General features: G+C 37.6%; 1 protein-coding gene across 14 annotated transcripts in view; it reads right to left on the minus strand.

Moving 5' to 3' along the window:
- The window catches only part of wwox (WW domain containing oxidoreductase), an 877584-nt gene that overhangs the window by 562332 nt on the left and 294939 nt on the right, over positions 1–20313 (minus strand). The window contains exon 9 of one of the 14 annotated variants that reach the window (XM_069902097.1): positions 7349–7369. The exons of the other annotated variants lie outside the window; for them this stretch is intronic. Within the exon in view, the coding sequence (XP_069758198.1) occupies positions 7364–7369 (6 nt within the window). The 3' untranslated portion in view covers positions 7349–7363. Of the gene's footprint in view, positions 1–7348; positions 7370–20313 lie in introns of those variants that run through there. 14 annotated transcript variants of the gene reach the window in all.

The raw sequence follows: 20313 nt of genomic DNA on the forward strand, positions 1-20313 counted from the left end.
ATTTATCCATGCCAACCAAACTATCTACCCATTTGACTGCGTTTGGTCCACATTTCCTTAAACTTTTCCAATTCATGTATCTGTTGAAATGCCTTTTAAACATTGTAAATGTTCCTGCCTCTACTACTTCCTCTAGCAGCTTGGTTCATTCACCCATTAACCCCAATGTGAAAAAGTTACCCTGATGGCTAAAGTAAAAACACAAAGCTGGAGAAATTTAACATGTCAAACAGTGTTTACTTCCATTTCACATTTACTTGCCCTGAAGGTTCATGGCCATGCTAGGAACTGGTAGGCAAATGGGTAATGGAAGCCAGTCATTTATAGAGGAAAGAAAGCAAAAGAATAAAAAGGTGGACAAATTGCTTTGCTTGCTCTTCCACACCTTCTAGTGGCCAGATGAAATGTGGAGTTCAAAAAATTTTGAAATCAAATAGTTTTTCCTGACTTGCAGCAAGAAAATATTTCAGAATGCAGAATGACACTCACTTTGCTTTTAATTAAAATATTATCTATTTTATTAAAAGTTCTGTTGGAGATAAACAGTGCTTCACATGTTAAAATAGATTGAAATCTATCACCCTTGATGATCACGAATCCTGAATTTATCTTGCCATCATCTGCTCATGCCAAGTACTCAAATAAGTCAAAAGCAATTCTTCAAATAGCTTTCAATGGGTCAGATTGTGGGATCTAACATAAAAATTAAAAAGTGTATCCTCCCAACATTTTTTAAAAACTTATTGTGGCAATATTTTGTTTTATGTGGTGTGTGTGTGTGATATACGTACTGGGAGGGGGAAGAAAAAAATAGAGAGAGAGAGAAAATGTGTGTGTGTGTGTGTGTGTGTGTGTGTGTGTGTGTGTGTGTGTGTGTGTGTGTGCGCGCGCGCGCGCGTGTGTGAGAGAGAGTGTTCTTTACACGCACACACACACACACACACACTATATATATGACAATTAACTAGAACTTGATATTAAATACTTGCACAGATACAGTAAAGGTCTGGTCAACAAAGGAGACCTCACTGCACACATTTCCCAATTAATGGTAAATTAATAGTTAACTTTACAATCAATTACATGAAGGAAAGCTATACCCATAGAAACCTAATAATACATTTCTGGGAATCTTCTATTTTTTTTTGAATGTCATCTTGTCGACCCCATATCATGAATTCTTCAATTTTCCCTTTTATTTTTACGGAAAGCCTAGAGGTTAGATTTAATAAGGATCAATGGCAGTTTATCTGGGACACCGCTCCTCAGAATGTGCAAATTAAAACCAACACTTGAAAGAAATGGATTTAATTAAAAAATGTAGAGCCACAGGCTTTGTAAATTCAATTAAAGGATTTATGCAAAGGTTCAATAGTTATTTTTTAAGTTACCGCCTTTGTAATGAAATCTTCATATATAAAATCAATAGGTAATCTGGGACAGATGATTCTTTAAGAACAGTTTCAAATCAATATTAAAAATACAGGTTGAAGGAAGGAAACCATTCAAGTTCTATGGTCCGAGACAGCGGTGGCATCACAAACTACAATCGCTTCATTTAGACTCAGTCTAACAGGAAGTTAATCACTTTGCCTCAATATGATAGAACTGTTTGAAAAGAACATACTTTTTTGGTCACTCACATTAAAAAAAAAGCTCAATGAAGCATCACTTTTGGAGCTTTTCTTCTTAATACCCACATTGTTTTATATATGTTTTACTTCAAGCAATGAGCAATACATTTCTAATTCATTTAATGTGACATTAGAAGTTGAATTGCATTGAGTAGTCATTGAGTTGTCTGTAATTCTTGCTTTGAGCATATCTGACAGAACAAAAGTAGATAGAAATAATCAAATACAGTTACCTCTTGAGCAACGCACAAGGTTTTGGATTGTTATCCCAGTTCTGAAGAAGTCTTCAATCTGTAACGTTAACTTGTTTTATTTTCTCTCAGATGCTGTTTGTTGCAATGTGTTTTCAGTATCTTGTGTTTTATGAGAGGTTCCCAGAAACACTACTGTATGTTAAATTTATCGATCTCACCGTTGCTACAATTTCAGGGTACTAAGTTAGGAAGGGTATATGAAAAGTATTTAACTAAGTGGAAAATGAATTTATCAATTTTAGGCAATTGTTCCACAGACAATCTTTCGATACCTGCATTCCTGGCCCAATGGAGAATGGCTAGCTGGCTGTGCAGTGTCCCAGAGACATCTTTGTATTCCTGTGACAGAGATGGTTCTGAAAAACTGGAGCTTCAAAAAAGATTTAGGGAATTTGAGAGGAAATTTGAAATAAAACAAAAACTAAATGTTCATAATTGGAAGTCTGGAATTGTTCAATTAAATAACACAGCTACAACAAAGAACACTCCTTTGGTCTTACTGAATGCATAATATTAGAGAAATAACATTCAGCTGAAAGATTCTGAGGCTGAACATTTTCAATTTCACTTTATAAACTGGTGAGAAAGTATACATGAATCTTTTCTAGATTAAAACAAATCTTCCCCATGTGGCTTTACAAGGTAATACTTGAAATAACAATGTAGAGCAGCTATCCTAATTAACAGGCAAATGTTCAGCATTTATTAAACTCCTCTGAATTTATCTGACAGTATCGTAAATTCATGCAATTTCATCGAGGAAGAATTATTTCCTTAAGTAATTTGGAGAAAGTGGTGGGGCGTTGTTAAATTATACATACTTCAAATGCCATACAATCAGCTCATGGAGTTTAAACTTAGTGAAAAATGCTAGCTAATTGGCAAATATTCAGATTATATAAATTCCAATTGTCGCTGGTCACTAACTTTTAACAGTGGGCCATTGAATCTGTTTCCCTTGGATTAGAACTGCATTAATTCAGTTTGAGAAAAAATGAGCATGACTACATTTTTGTAATCTTAAGATCCCAAGTTAATATTCCAGGAAATTGTCTTGCATTTTTACTTTCAGCCCAGTTTCTGAAATATAACTGCTTTGATTTCAGCTGCGCTCTACTTTCAGATGATTTTCCACGGTAAAAGGGCTATTAATATAAGATACTATTGTCAATGAAAATATGAAATACACCCAGTGCAAACATTCAAATTAAAATTGAACACCAAATGCAAAATTAGATTATTCCCAGAAATGCCACAGCTATATCCTGGTTGAAAGCTATTTATAACACCAGCTAATTAACTATTTAAGAGAGAAACATTTTTATAATAATGGTCAGAAAACACCTCCAACCAGCATTTTTTAAACCATGTTTTTATTTAAACAGAAAGTGAAAAACCCAAAATCAAAGGAATCATTTCACCAAACCTAATAGACTAAGGGACTGAACAATCAAGGGTCATTTTGTTTGGGTCATCTTCATTCACTTCCATTCTGTATATGATAATTACATTTCAAAATCTGACAGCCTTGTTAAATCTTGCAAGTCAATTTGCTCCTCCTCTGGTGTCAGTGACACTTTTTTTTTTAAAAAAAAAGTTTCCCAAAAAAAGTCAGCCGACTTCAGGGAAACCCCCAAATGTATGTTGCGCATTAATCACAGTTCCAGCTCATAGTGGTTTTCAAAGGGCTGCTGATGTTCAGAATTCCTAAAACCTATTTTGCAAATATTAAGCAGAGCACAACATAATCTCTTTTCTTTAAAGATCCACACTGCATTCTGTAGATTTGCGCAACAACGCAATTGCTGGAAGCTCCAGGAAGGGTTCTTTTTTATTACATTAAAAATTAAATTTGATCCATTTCCAACTTGTATGACATTTCAATTCCCATGATAAAAGAGCTGGAACATCAGGAAATTTTCCAGTTCTAATAGCAAGAATTAGAATTTCAGCCCTTCAGCATGTACGTATTAACTTAAGTTACTGACTCCAAGTGCATAAAAACACGCATCGCTTCTCAAATGAAATGTCACACTTAAAACTAATTGAAATGAATTAATCAATTCCCCGCAGAATCAAGTGAAGTTAATATGTTAGAATGTACCCCATGATGAACCTGTTTCAGTTCACTGCACTGTGCTGAACTCTATGTCGAGATTCTTGCACCAATTCTCTGCTGCAAAAGGAAGCATTGGGAATAAAATTATTTTTATTAAAAGTATCGTTTTTTTTTAATAATTTCAGCATTTTTATTGAAGGATAATGTTGACTCAGAAGTATAGCATTTTATAAACCCCTGTAGTCATTAATTATGGTATCAGCTGGCTGATGAAGTTTTGCAGAGCTCAGTGCTGTAGTTTTTAATTGCAGCAGGTGGAGTGGAACTGAACTGAAGCAGAACTTCAGATTACAAGCTAGATTCAAAGTGAAAAGCAATTTCAACATATAGACAAAGACTGTGCAATTTGAAGAGGTTGGCTGTGAGACAAAGGGACCCTCATTGAACCAAATGACAATCGGCAATACAACTCCAATTTTCCAAAGTGGTCAGACCAGAGCTATTGACTGAATTTTTCAGAGAACAGGTAATTTTAAAAAAGATAGACCAGTAGCAACAGCGCCACTTTATCAATGTTTAAACAACAACAAACAACCAGGGAAGGCTTTTTAAGCATTAAAATAATGTTCAATTCTCACCAAAAAAAAATCCTGGCGGCCACTGATCCCCGACACGTCCCGAACACCATTGATGATCCCCGACACATCCTCAATGCTGCCGATCACAGAGACCTCCCAACTGCCGCCTCTGATCTCCAACATGTTATCTGCCGCCGTTCCCTGGGGAGACTTCTTGGCCTGTTGGAACACTCACTATCTCCCTGTGGGCTCATTCCAGCATGGGCTGTTCCTGTTTCATGTCTGCCATTCTGCCACCTCATCGGGCCGCTTCGGGTCTGTCATTCTGGCACCTCTTCGGGCCGCTTCGGGGCCACTTTAACATCTTTCAGGCCTGCTCAGGGTGGTGGCATCTCAATGTTGGATCAATGTCAGTCTTCGTTACCCATAATCCCCCACCCAGCTGGAACCGCTCTGCCAGTGCCAACATCAGGAAAATGTGAGTGCCTGTCCTGCTCCTGCCTGGGAGGCCACTCTTCTTGATGATGCTGGGACAAGGGATTCACTGGCACATAGTTTGAGAGGGAGAGTTGGAAAGAAAAGTCAATAGAGGAAGGGAAAGAAATGGAAAGAGAGAGGATAGGGAGTTACCTGAAACGAGGACAATCGTCGTTCTAATTTCATGTTGAGTGAATTTTTTTTCAACCTGTGAGGTCAGTTCAGCTCTGGAAAAAAATTCAGATAACTGAGGATTTCTGATTGTTTCAGATATCCTCATTTATCCAAATTTTTCAGAGGTGAACAGCCATCACTCCTGGGTCAAAAAATGTTTTTGGATTAATGAGAATTTTGAATGATCAGAGTTGTACTGTATATATATATTTTTTTCAAAGATTCATATGTCTTCACATTCTCAAACACACACTCTCTCTCTCACCCCACCGATCCCTTCTCTCTCACACACACAGACAAAGACACCCAAAATTAATTACTCTGTCAAAAATGCTGTTCTGTTTAAGTGTTGGACTGTTTTATGTGCTGATGCAGGATTCAAAAATAAATGATCCAAAAGAAAGGATATTGCTTGGACAGCTGAAGATGCTGTTTGGCCCTCTGTTGAGAGCTCAGACGGTGAATAGGAAGGAGGGAGAATGCAGACGGTGTCCCAGCTGGAACTACGGAAATAGGTAGAAAAGTCCAGTATAAGAAAAGGAATCTTTACTGACTGCCAAAAATCTCCCCTTGTGCTCGGAAAGCGAACATCTATTATTTCTAAATGGAGACCAAAGTTCGTTTCAAGAATCCCACTGACCAGTACGATGCTCATGTTCAGAATAAGAGGACAGAGTAAGGTCCGTTATTTAACATGAGTGAACTGGCTTGGAAAACATGGCAAAACCCTGTGGCACTCCAGGATAACATTCACATTCAGAAGATAAGCAGGCACACAGTTCCTTTGGGACCAGTGCACTTCAAGGCCAGGAGTGCGGAACACAAAGATGAGCTGAAGTGATTAAACATTTGTATTGTGATATTTGGAGTGGTGTGTCGAGTTTTGGGCACCACGCGATCAGAGACACATTCAGTGGTAAAGGCAGGGTTAGCAATCTGAAATAAAAACTTAAAATACCAGATCTCGCTAGATGCAGGGACAAAAACAGAACTATAATTTCAGGTCAATTATTCTTCCTCAAAATAATGACAAACATAGTAAACAAACACATTTTTGCTTGTGACAAGTTAGGAGAGATGCAGAAACAATAAGATATCTCTGACAGAATGGGCACTTAGAAAGATTAAATGACACAAAAGCTGGTGATGCTAGCTGATAGACTTCTGAAGTAGGTGTAACGGGAAGAAGATAAATTAAATCCACAATATCAAAAGATATTTTGTCCTGTCTGTAAGGAAAGTGCACATTCTCCCTACGTCTATGATGGTTTCCTCTGGGGGCTCTGGTTTCCTCCCATCATTCAAAACATACCAGGGTTGTCGGTTCATTGGATACAATGGGGCAGCATAGGCTTGTGGGCCAAAGGGCCTCTTACCGTGCTGCATTTCTAAAAGAGTCTTTTTTTAAAAAAAAAACACTCAATAATCTTCTTGGACCATTTCTATGCCAACTAAAATAACTATTACAAGACAGCAAGACAATTCTTAAAATCTCTTTACCAAAACAACTTGTAATAACTTAAAGCTACAAATCACAAAGAAATCTCGTAATATTTCAGGAACTCATTTATATGAAACAGATAATTGCTCACATCACATTTTCCATCATATATACACTTTCAAAAAATAGGGGTACAGAATACCTGCCAATAATAATAAACACAGTAAATACTGCAGCTGTACACAGAAGCTCTCACTTTACTCAATACACTTCATAAATAAATATCAATATGTCAAATTAAAGTCTCAGATTTGAAATGTTAACTGTTCCTTTTTCCACAGACCTGTTATGATTTTCCAGAATTTTCAGCAAATAGCATTAAAATACATTAATATCTAAAAGAAAATAAGATTAGCTAGCTACTTCCATTGAAACCAGTCAGTGGATTTGAAGTCAAAGACTGGTCTCCATTAGAATAGGCCACAGCAGGGACCACCTGACACATGAGCTCTTGAAATTGATCCCCAAGTTATACAATGATCAGTTCCTCAACTCATATGTGTATACCTGTACATATATTTTTAAAACATCGCGATGGGGTCTGACCATGACCTTGTGAGAATACATATTTCTGGTTAACAAATCAGTGGATCATGAAAATTTAACTATAATCTTACTTATTTTGTTTCCTTGCCCTTTTTCATTATTGCAACATTCTTGTCCGAGGGATAGATTTCAATCTATCTTCATCTCTGCACACAGGACAGAATAGATCAGAAGAAGAAAAGTATTTCTTTGCTTATATTTTTTACTCTCAATGGTTTTAGCTATAATTCAGCACTCTTGCCCGTGTGATTGCAAATGTGAAGTTTGGGGGCAAACATTAACTTGATGAAGTGGAATGCCCTGGGTATCTCCCTGACTTTCAATGCAGCTTTCAACCATTCAGTGAAAATAAAAATTAACCTTATATTGTTTTCATTATCATGTTAATATTGTTTATTATCCATGGCAAGCATAACTCAAGCCATGCATTTACTAATCAGTTGTTTTTGTAGGTTCTTCAAATGACACTTTGGGAGAAGTGTGTATCTCGTGTCTTTTTACGTAACGGAATCTATAGTTCGATTGTGTTTCAGAAATAAATTGGGTTGGAATTATTTCCAACCTGGGATGTCTATCCCTTATAAGTGTCAGAACATATCGCAAATTTAAGAAACCTGCAAATTACTGGCACAATTTTAGTTTTCAGATGCGCTCGGATGCAGAACTTTGATCATAAACACTTATCAAATTACTAGGTTTTTCAGGGTTCAAAGTTCAATTTAAAGGCAATTTTAATTGCCGATTCTAAATCATGTCACTCAGATTCAATGAATTTGTCACCAACTGTGAAGCCCACAGTCAGAAAAAATAAATCATTATATGAACCAACAGATGAGCTTTGCTACTGGACAGTTGCTCCCAACTTGTTATCACCTTTACATGGACCACCTGCAACAAACCAGATGGAATGGGGGAGTGGGAGGCTGGTGAACTCAAGCCTCTTCCCCAACCATTGATGGGATTTACAACCTTATTTCACACAATGCTCGTTTATGATCTCAGTAATATTTGTCTTTGCTGCAAACATTTGAGAATAAACGGACCACTAATGGTTTGCGAACCGCAAACTGAGAAATACTGCTGTTGGAGGCCAGCACATGATCATAAAACAATTGTTCAAATCTTGTCCACATATTTGATAAAGATGAGAAATAACTGAACAACCTCATCAAGTATGACACAATCAACTTGATCAAGCATCGACTTAATTGGAAAATAAGTTGGCTCAAACGCCTATTGATCCACATACAACACCGTGGTCCAAAGGTTCTTGTGTTACAAGAATCAAATGTAAAAAGGCTTGCAGGTTTCAGTATATGTCAATGTCCCATTGATTTATCAAAAAAAACTAAAAAGAAATGCAGATTTCAGGGTTTTATTTTCTATGGGCTATGCAACTGGATTGTAGTGTTATTCTAATTTGACGAAATGGACCTCCCATAAATAAATGCTTCCGCATCTTGGCAACATTACTCTCTAACCTTTGAGAACATAGATGTACATGGTGGAAATCCTAAGTTATCTCCACAACAAGAGTGCACAAATTGAAAATCCTACAGTAGTCGAATCTACTCTCCATCTGTGGAGGAAGCAGGTGCATTGCAAATTTATTCTGCTCGAAGTAATGACATACCAGTTGCAGGCAATCATTTTAAAATGTCCAAGATTATTCATACCAATAGATACCATCACTTGTGCTAGAAACAACAGATACCACTGGATGAAATTATGTAAATACTAGTTAAGTATGAAGTCACTATCTCAGACACAAACACAACTCAAAATTGACAACACTTGAACATTATTTCTCTCAGAATATAGACAGGGAAGAGTGCAATCTTCACTCATTTTGCACTTGGCATTAATTCAGCTGAATATTCTGAGAGACCTACTTATGATTCACCTTACATGAACCGTCCTGTACAGATTGAATGGATAAACTATCAATCCTGGCTGAATGGGTCTGCAGGTTTCTAACAGAACTGTCACAATGGTTTGAAACACAGCTGAAAGACTGGGATGTTAAATGCACAATGCAAACATAGCTCACTGGTGGTGGTGATTCAATTTGTTAAGCTCCAAACTCAATCAATCCAGTTAATGATTCACTTCATCCCTGACCCACAAGTACAACAGATGATATCAAGTCACAATCTAGCAGAGAATTCCTTGCCTGAAAGAGCAAAGTATTAATATTGTGGATTCCAATTAGAAATACATATACAAAAAGTAAACAACACCAACTGGCTCGTTCCAGAATATCTAAGTATTTTTTTCCATGCTCTCTCTCTGCCCACCACCTTGTGTGATATCCAGTCTGTCCTTGCAGAATATACATCTTTTAAATGTTCTCTCTGTTCATTTTTACGGTGTGGCTTTAGTTAGGACCAATTTTAACTTCACCACGTTGGAGCTATAAACCAGAAAAAAACAGACAGATTGGTTTTACTCTCACTTTCAACAATGATAAAGGTTGAATTTTTAAGTATTTATTAAAAAAAATGCATCGGACTAATAAAAACTTTCATGAAATGGTACATTCTCAGTATTTCATAGTGATCCCATAGATTCTGGAACAGAATTAGCATTGGGATGGCCATGAGTGATAGGGGTGTGCAATGGAAAAATGCAATCTCCTCTGCAGAAAACTTTAAAATTACATTTCTGTCAATGAATGCGCAGCAAAAGTTGCCACATTCAATGCTTTTGATAGCCAGATGATTACAATTAGTTTCCAAAGCATTATTTTTGGGAGGAACAGGTTAGAATGGGAATAAAGCTATTAGAACCACTGAGTTATTTGCAATATTAAATAGTAAATCATTTTAATGTGTTGTGCATGAAAGAGAAAGAATGTTATGTTGGTTCTTATTTCCCACCTCTCCAGTTTATCAGTAGAATTTCAATTCATTCTCTAAGAATGCAGGGGTAGCAGTTAACTGTTCAGCCCTTCGATTATCAAACCACTGTGTTTTAACTCCATTTATTTCCCTAGATGTTCCTGACACAATAAAATCTGTTAATTTCTGACTTGATAATAACATTTGATCCCCAATATCCACAACCTTCTGGAGATTGTCATTTCTGACTTGATGAAAAATACTCTTCGATTTTACTTAAAAATCAAGCTAGCCCTTGTGTCAAAGTAATCCACAATGCATGACATTTTCCAAAGTAAAATGGAATGTTCATTAATGCAACCATTGCAGTTATTCCTGTTTTCCATTTCATACAGTCTGATCAATCAGTTGATCAGTGTCTGCATGAGATATTCAAGAAAAATACCTCCACATTAAAAAGAAAGTAATCTCCACTTAATCCTGAAGATAATTTAGGGATTGAGATATTAAACTCAACCATAGATGAGTGTGGAACTCCTTCAAAATGTATTTTTTTTAATACATTAAATAGCTCTCGTATGTTTGCCTGAGTGCTTTCAATTACATTTGTGATCAACGGTGACTCCTTGATTTTCATGGCCAGGTAAAATTCAATGAAAATCAGAAGTTCTCAGCTTTCTCTTGTTTGAAAAGTTCATGACTTTCCACCTGTGGTGGAACATTGCAGTACATGCATTGTACTGGTTGGCCCACCCCTGATACTGTAACTCCTCCCCTTCAGGATTCCTAATTAAGGTGGTACTGCCCAATCCCCTGCTTCAGTATTGCCTTGGAATCTGGCCAACAGCATGCAAGATATGCCTGTAATTTTATAGCGATTAAAGCCTATTAATCTCAACTTGGTCTTTTGGGTCAAATTGATGGTGCTACACCACTTACATGGTATCAATTCACTTTGCATTGCCTGACCTATGCCCCCTCATTCTCCAACCCTGAGAAAATGACTGCTCACAGTCATTTATAAAAGATTTTATAAATCTTTGCAAGGTTATCCCTCAGTTTCTTACTTTCTCATACATAGACCCAGTCTCTCCTGTCTCTCCGTAAAATTCAAGCCCTCCAATCCCAGCAACATCTTGGTGGATCCAACCCCTCCAAGTCCCGGCAACGTGCTTCTTACTGGATTGAAGGGAGCTCAAGTCATTGGTCTAACAATCAGAACACTGGACCTGTGATTCCACCACAGCAACTGGGAAATTTTATGCAATGACTAAATAAACCTGGAATCAATGTTAATACTTTGATCAAAGCAATCATATGGCAACAAAATTGTTGTTAAAAGAACTATCTGATACACTCTAACTTGTTCTTTGACCCCACCGAAGTGGTTAACTCTTACTGCTTCCACAATTAAGAGGCAATTAAGATGAACAATACATGCCAGCTCTGCAAGCGTCATAAACATTTCACGAACAAATAACCAAATGAGTTTTCCCCGTTTGACATTTCCAGTTTCGACATGGCAATCTCAACTGAAAGGTAAATTTTTTGAATGAAGTCAGCATGTAGCCCAGTCAATAGCCTGAAGGAAACTGGTGTTGTGATTCCATAGTTATTAATGCCCTCTAGTGGGAGAATAGCTCAAAGATTTAAAAAAATGGCTTCTTATGTAGAGCCCACCTGTATGTTGTCTCTGTGTTTTGTTTTTAACCCAATCTTTGAAGACATTAAACTGTACTATCTGAAAATAAGATAATGATATTTTCAGAGAGGAGTTACCAATATTTATTTTCCACAAACTTCTGGGAGTCTTTCTGAAAAACTTTTGATCAAGCTGAACTTATTCAGTTTTTGCACTTGACAGTTTCACAGTTTAACAGCTGAAATCAGCACGAAGATTATACTAGTGTGGAACATCATTGATTTGAGACAGATTCCTGAACACACTTGGTTTTGTACAAGTTTAGAGTTGTAGTGGAACTGCATAGTTTACAAAGAACAAAGAGTTTCTGCAGGAGTCTGCTTGCAAGAAGAAATTGATATTTTTTAGGCAAAGAATAGCAACTTGTCACCCTGTGAGGCATGATTAACTTGGTGCCACCTAATTCTATGGAATCTTCAAGAAATTGAAGAGGGGAGTGGTCATTTTTGTGACAGCATAGAATGCTGAACCCAGTGAGTGAAAACCAGAAGAGTGATTTTTTACTTTTGTTTCAAGTGGCACATCTCAATAGATTGCTTGAAAGGAAAGTAAAACTACAGCAAGCTCAAACAACTAGCAATGTGAAACTTATTGGAAAGAACAGGAAGAGCATCGTACATTTAAACTGGATCAAGACTGTGGTCACCGAGGTGGATCATGGAGATTGTTCATATCGTGAGAAGCTCACTGACCCTTTTGCTGCCATTTCATTGCATACTCACCAGTGAAGAGTAAGAAGAATTTAAGAAGCATTGGACAGAAAGTATAGTGTCATCTGTCATTCTTCATTCAGACATTAGACAAAGGGGTGGCACGGATGGCATAGCGGTTAGCCCAACGCCTTGACATCACCAGTGATTGGGACCAAGGTTTGAATCCCACACTGTCTTAAAGTTTGTACGTTCTCCCCGTGTCTGCGTGGGTTTTTCCCAGGGGTTTCAATATCCTCCCACTGTTTGAAACATACTGGGAGTTGTAGGTTATTTGGGTGTAAATTAGGTTGAAATGGCCTGTTGCCATGCTGTATATTTACATATAAAATTGAAATGATCAAGGTGATGTGATATGTTATGATAGAATGAGAAGAGTGAAAAGTAAAACAGATTGCTCCAGGTCAAGGGTCCATTTTGATCGGGAGAAAAAGGCCATTAAATAAGTTAGATCTGAGCAGTGGGAAAACAAAGAATTGCACCAGTTAAACTGTTTCTGCAAAGCTCTTACAATGCAGGTAACAAAGAACATTACAATAAGCTGAGACCTTACTTATGTCATGTGTTCCTGTCAATGTTCAACAGTGTGAGAACACAGCATTGGTCAAATAAACAAAAATAAATCTAACACTTCTGACATTTCCCCATTGCAAGAATTATAGTTGACAGCAGCTAAGTCTTAAATGAACTGTGGCAAGCCAAGACAGAAAACAATGATTTGAATTTCCTGTGAGAAGGAAGGTCATATTTCAGAAACTCCAGCACACATTTTGTATGAAAACACATCTCTAATATAATGATGGAGCATAGAGTTCGTGTGACAAGTCTACTTTGTTCATTTTTGCAAATCTATTGCCAGAGTCCAATAATATTTATTTGAAATAAAAATGAACACATTTGGAATCCATCAATGATGTCTCTCATAGGGGAAAAAAAACCTTACCAAGGTTTATGGAAGATCACGACTATTAATGTTTTAAATCTTACATTTTTAAAACTTGCCTTAAAGGCCCTAAAGGTCAGAATGCAGATTTCTTGCCCGTAAAACCACTCTCCACTAAATAATGCACTATATTAATGTTACCTTAAAAAAATAATCTCTCTAAATGGACTGCATTTGTACAATCCTGTTGTAAAAATGAATTGCTTCATTTCACAAAATTATTAACAGCAGAATGTGGTCCTTTCGTGCTACCCTGCAACTTTACTGCCTCTGCCAGCAGATTTAATATACGCCAGCTTGTATTAAGATGTGACTGCACTCTTTCAATACTAATCACCAATTATGACTCCATTAGCCCTACTTGGCAGCTCATTTGCTCTTGCAGCAGCTGAAGGGGATTTGGAGTAGAACCTCTGGTCCTTGCCTTTCTGCTTCAATGACCACAGCTCAACTGCTGGCCATTGGCAGATGGGAATAAGCCAGGACTGCGCCTGCTTCATCTTAATATACCTGACCTTCTGACAATTTAGAGCAAAAAATACCTGCCTGACCACACCAAGGAACTTATTTTTGAAAGAACACTGAGCAAATTAAAGTCAACATAATATATCTGAGATCTACCCACCAGACACTTCATTTAATTGCTGCTATTTCTTCTTGTACACCACTAATAGAATCAGTGGCCTTGTTAGTTGGTGGAGTAAAGATCAATCACACATAGAGAGTCACACTCTTTCTGCTGCCTTACAGAAAAACCACAATTTAAAAAGAGTCCATCGTTAGAATGTGCAGTTGCCTTAGTACAGTGTTTGATCAAAATACTATCCCATATCTAACTTCAATCGGTACACAAATATACTCAGAGGAACTTGTTAAATCTGGCTGTGAACACTGTGGCATAATATATAACTATTTGGTCTTGGTTAAAAGATCATAATGTGCATATGTAAAAAGGCACTAAATTGCCTTAGGGCCCATGGCAGAGGAAAATAATTGCAACAAAATGCTGAAAGCGCTCCGCAAGGGTTCCTCCAAAGTGAACACCAGTGGGATAGGGGGATATGAATGCAGAGGCTCAAATGTATTCCACGGATATTTTCCACTTTCTGCAATTGAACAGAAGTTACCCCAATAGAGCTTCATTATTTAAATTTATTTGTATTAGAATTTGCTTGCTACAGTGAATCCAACTTAGCCCTTTAGACCCAAGTAATTACAAAATTAAAAAAATAAAAGTTCCTTCCTTACAATCTTGCCTCAAAAAAAATCAACAAATCTCAGTACAACACTAGTACTTCCCAATTATCTCAATGCAATTCAATATTCAAGGTGACTGAGAAACATTTGAGAGGAATCCGATATACTTTGTGAAAAGGAAAGGTTATAGTCTTTATAAATGGCATTTGCAAGTTAGAATTTTTAACCCAGCTCCAATAATTTCTGGTCCTTGTTTTCCCAGTGAAAAATTTCTAATTTAGTCTATAAGACAGGTGCAGAATTAGGCCATTCAGCCCATCATGTCAGCTCTGCCATTCAAATCATGACTGTTGTATTTTTACTTCCAATTCCATTCTCTTGCTTTCTCCCGACTTTGACACCCTTAGTAATCAAGAACCCGATCAATCTGTACTTCAAACATACCCAACAAGCTTGCCTCCACAGCCCTCTGTTCCAATCAATTCCACAAATTCTCAGCCCTCTAAATAAAGAAATTTCTCATCTCTGTTATAAAAGAACAATCTTTTATGTCGAGGCTGTACCCTCTGGTCCCAGGTTCTCCCATGACTGGAAACATCTCCCATGACTGGAAACATCTCCCACGTCCATTCTATCTTGCCCTTTCAATATTGGGTAGGTTTCAATGAGATCCCCCTCCAGTTAAGTTCAGGCCCAGGCCCAGAGCCGTCAAGTGCTCCTCATCTGTTAATCCTCTCATCCCTGGGATCATTGTTGTGAACCTCCTCTGGACCCTCTCCAACGGCAGCACATCCTTCTCAAGGATGGTTTGTAAAGCCTCAGCATTAGAGCTTTGCCTTTATATTGTAGCCCTCAGGAAATGAATGCTAACATTGCACTTGTCTTGCTTGTTGCTGACTCCACAGGCAAGTTAACCTTCAGGGAATCCTGCAGCAGGACTCCTAAATCCCTTTGGAGCTCCGTTTCCTGAATTTTCCCCCCATTGGGAAAATAGTCTACTTCTTTATTCCTTCTACCATAGTGCATGACCACACTCTTTGCTATAATTTAGACTAATGATAACTCAAGGTAGAATTTTTAAAATGATGGGGACCAGGCTAGAACCTGATTAGAAAAATTATTTTTACACTTAATTAAATATGATTGTGTGATTTTTATATAGACAAGATAAAAATACGTCCACATGCTACAATAAAACAGAAGCTAGTGAAAGCACACTTCATTATCCAACGCTTCTTCACTTCAACCTAAACAGTGCAACTCAATTTGTGTGAACTCATCAAACATAATTGATGATCCAGTCAATTGTGAAATGAAGAATTATTCACTCTTGTATTGTTCGAAACAAAAGTCAACTGCAAACAGTTCATGACTGCAGTACCATCTCTGTAGACTGAGTTTGTAAGATAGTAATATTTTAATAGCAACAAGTATGGTTAAGTCAAATTTTGTGGCACTACCTTTTATCACGGGCTAAATTAGCATCTATTCACTCATGAGCTTTACTTGAAACAGTTAAACACTGAAGTTACCAAATGCATATATTTCCTTCAGCTGGCAAAAATTGAGCCAATGTATTTACATAGTTATGGAAACCATTACTCCGCAAAAAAATAAATTGAAAATGCAATTTGATTGCAAAAGGCATCATGCAAAACTTGCTCAAATTAAACCAGAATGCTGGTAAAAAAATGTGCTGATAAGGGAAGCCCTTGGAAATCATCAAAAAAGTCAGATGACATGAGAGTGACCGAGAATTTGAAAATTAACACACATGTCACAAAGTTCTTCAACTGACTAAAGCTCTTCAGGATTCAAAATTCCTTTATTGCCCTGTGCAAAAGACAAAAAACAAAATTACAACTTTTGCTTGGTGTGGAGGCACACAAAGACAAGCGACTAGCCTGGCATCGATAACAGAAAGGAAGTCCCATCAGAGACAGAGTGTCCGTGAATTTGTCTCCTGCACTTCTGTAACCTCTGCAGCCACATAGCCTCCTGTCCATTTCAACAGAAACTCTGAGCTCCTCACTCCAAACCTCTGATGCATTAAGGAAGCTGTTCACACCTGAGGCCCTTTGGGAGCACCTTTTGCCACTGGCCACTTCATGACTCCTGGTCCTGTTACCTGGTTCTCACAAGCCAGTGTCGAACAACCCAAATCATGGAATGAGTCCTTCAGCCTCCAAGCCCCTCACTGGCTGGCTATTATGATCACTTTCCCTGTCATCTCCCCAGCAGTGAGGGGTGGTGTGCTCGTTCTCTCAGATGCCATGAGTCAGTCCACTGATCTCCAGGAACCCGCAACCCTCATGGTCTGCTGTCAAGTATGATGCTGCCATCTTGTGCATGACCTCCATGTGTTGCCGATGTTCAAAAAAATTCCACTCTCCTCTTCGACAGGCTGCTTAAAACCAGCACAGGGAAGCACTGTTTAAATTTCTATCAGATAGCTAACTATCAAAGTAAAATTTACCCACCAAATGACCCTGGGGAACCTTGGTTAAATTCATTGTTGGACTTTAATTATCCCGATTACAATATAATAAACTATAACATAGTTATATTTAATGTGCATTACAAATGAAGTTTAATCCATGCATTGAAATTTTCTTTAATTTGATCAATAATATTTTTCCACTAACTTTACCCAACCATGATTGAGCAAAAAAAAAATCATTTGGAGATTTAGAGTCTGAATATTTGCAGAGATTTAATTTTCTGTAAATAATTCCAAGTCACAAGAAAAGCACATAAACATTGCTGCTACCACATTCTACTACCACACTGGAAAATTACAAATTACGAACCAACTCATCTGATTTTGAATTAGGTTATCCTAAAACCCTTTGAAAATGATTGCCTGCTTTAAAAAAACATCCACCCTCCAGTTAAATGCAACAGTCCAATTGTGCACATTATTCGATCCTACAAACAAGTGATAAGTGATTTATCTGATTTCACCAGCACTGCTTGGTGGATGAGGATGAGCAGAGGTTGGCCAATATGCTGGGGAAGCACCCTCGCGTAATATAGTGTGCCTCAATTTAATTTCTTATCCAAAAAACTTTTACTGCAATAATGTATGGATGCCCCAGCATTCAACTAATGAATATGTACCCTCAGCTGACACAAGCTGGAAATATGGGCAGAGAAATGACAGGTGGAGCTTATTCTGTACAAGTGTGAGGTGATATATTTTGGTTAGTCAAATGCAAGAGGACAGTTTACAAATAAATGGCATGACGCTTTTGACTATTGAGGTACTGATGGATCTTGGGATGCAAGTCCATCACTCCCTGAAAGTGGCAACACAAGCGGATAGGGGAGTAAAGAAGGCACATTGTATGCTTGCCTTCATCGATCAATTTAGATCAATTGGAGTACAAACCTATTTTCTCTAGAATATTAGAGGCTGATGGGTGATTGATAGATGTAAATAAAATTATGAGAAGCACAAAGAGGGTAAATCGGTCTTTCTCCCAGAGTGGAAATGTCCAATACTTTTGGTTATAGGTTTGTGTTGTAAGGAGGCAGGTTTAAAGAAGATTTGCAAGGCAGGCTTTTTTTTAAAAAAACAGAAAGACAGGTACCCAGAACGTGCCACCAGGGGAAGTAGTAGGAGGAGATACGACAACAGATCTATTCTGAGTTCAAAACATGGAAAAGAATGGTAAAAATAGCAAGATGACGAAAGCAAGCACAACAGGGAAATTGCAAAATTAGGGCTGGTTATAAAAAAATCTAAGCTGTCTGTGGAGCAATATCACACAGCTACGGAGAAAATATTTCATATGTTAATATCTTTAAACCCTGTGCTGTTTCCGAAACACATGGGGTTGAAGCTTCCCATTAAGAAACTTAAGTGTTTGAACGTAAGGGAGGGCCATCAGAAACATGGCAGGATGAAAAAAAAAGGCTGTAAACAACCTGTGAAAATCTGGAAAAAAGCATTATTGCACAATGTGGTCTTGCCACAAAAATAAATTCAGAAGACTTTTATTTGGGAAGATAGACAACAAAAATATCACTGCAGGGGCTTGCAAATCAATCATCTCAATTCTTTTCCAAAGTCCAAGTAACCCAAGAGAATTTGAAGGTCATACAACCAAATCTACATTGAATGTTTGCTTAGAAAGAACTAGATTGAGGTGACAATACTTCAGCTTGATCTGACTACTTACTCTACCTGAACCTTCTACTTTTCCATTACTCAACTTATATTTTAAATCTTTACTTTCTTATACCACCACATGAAGACACACTCAGAAATTGCTTTACTGTCTTTTGCACTGAAGAGATCTCAGTCTCACTGATTTTGGCTTCTAACTGCATTCACAAATATCTGCTTCTAGAGTTTGCACAGTGCAGGCTCTTTGACCCTTCAAGTTGTGGTGACCCATATATTCCTAATGTTTCACCCTTCACTACCATCCCCAACTATGCATTCCAGGTGCCCACAAACTCTCTGTGTAAAAAAACTTACCCCGATGTCTTCCCTAAACTTCCCTCCCCTCACTTTGTACAGATGTCCTCTGGTGTTTGCTGTTCCTGCCCTGACTTTTCTTAGTTCTCCCTCCATCGAAACAATTAAACTTGTACTAATAGTTAATTCTTTAACTGAGCCCATGTCTGTATCTCAGATAAGGCCCTCTATCATACCTTTCAACATTAAAAGCCCCTTTCGTTCTCATTTGCTTCTACCTACAACACTGAAAAAATTCTTCTAATTTACTTAGAGTGGCACTTTCTAACTCCTGATGATCTAAACGTCTGATCACAAAATGTATGTAGCTGTTGGTCTGTTCATTCCCTTACCCCATTTCCTATAATGCTCTTTATTCCAGTAAATATTTACAGGTACTCCCTGACTTACGAGTGTAATTGGACCAAAGTATTGGTCATATCTCAAAATAGAAATGTAGGAATTTTGCTCGCGAAGTCTTAAAGCAAACTTTTTAATTAAACTTTGTAAGTGAGAAACTATAACAGGGATATAGGGCATGTAAGAGCCAAAATGTGCGTACTTAGTCGGTGCCCCGGGGTCCATAGACTAAGCATGGCTATTTTGATTCCTGTCTGCATGCACGAGAGTTAAGCATCCTGACAATATTGAATTCACCCTAAATGAACTCCAATACACGAACCCACTGCGCATGTGCCAACCGAAGACTCTCGCATCAAGATGGCTGCATCCAACCTATGTAGTTGCTCAAATACAACATAAACAACATAAATTTTATATTTTTTCATATATTCTGGTATATTTTTTTAAAATTCAGCTGTATATGCAGATGGATGTAAGTCGCATAGGTTGCAAGTCAGGGAATACCTGTACTCATTCATAGCAGGAGTTCAGTCCAATTTCTCTCCCTTTTATCTAAACTAAGCCAATGGAAAAAAGTTTTTTTTTTAAATCGATGAGCTTTTCCATCAGAAATATTGCAGTCAGATTGAAAAGCCATGGGCCTGAAACATAAACACTATTTTTCTCTATGGATGCTCTCGGATTCATTATATATTCTATTCTGTTTTTTCATCAGATCCAACATAATCAAGCCTTCTCTTGAAACTATTCAATATTCCAGCACAATCTGGAATACCATGGTTTATTTTCACCAAAACCTTAAATCTCAAGATTAACGGTGCCTCAAGACTCCTATGTCCTCTGCCACATTGCTCTTTTCTTCATGCACCT

The sequence above is a fragment of the Narcine bancroftii genome, chromosome 10, assembly GCF_036971445.1.
Source record: "Narcine bancroftii isolate sNarBan1 chromosome 10, sNarBan1.hap1, whole genome shotgun sequence".
NCBI lineage: Eukaryota > Metazoa > Chordata > Chondrichthyes > Torpediniformes > Narcinidae > Narcine > Narcine bancroftii.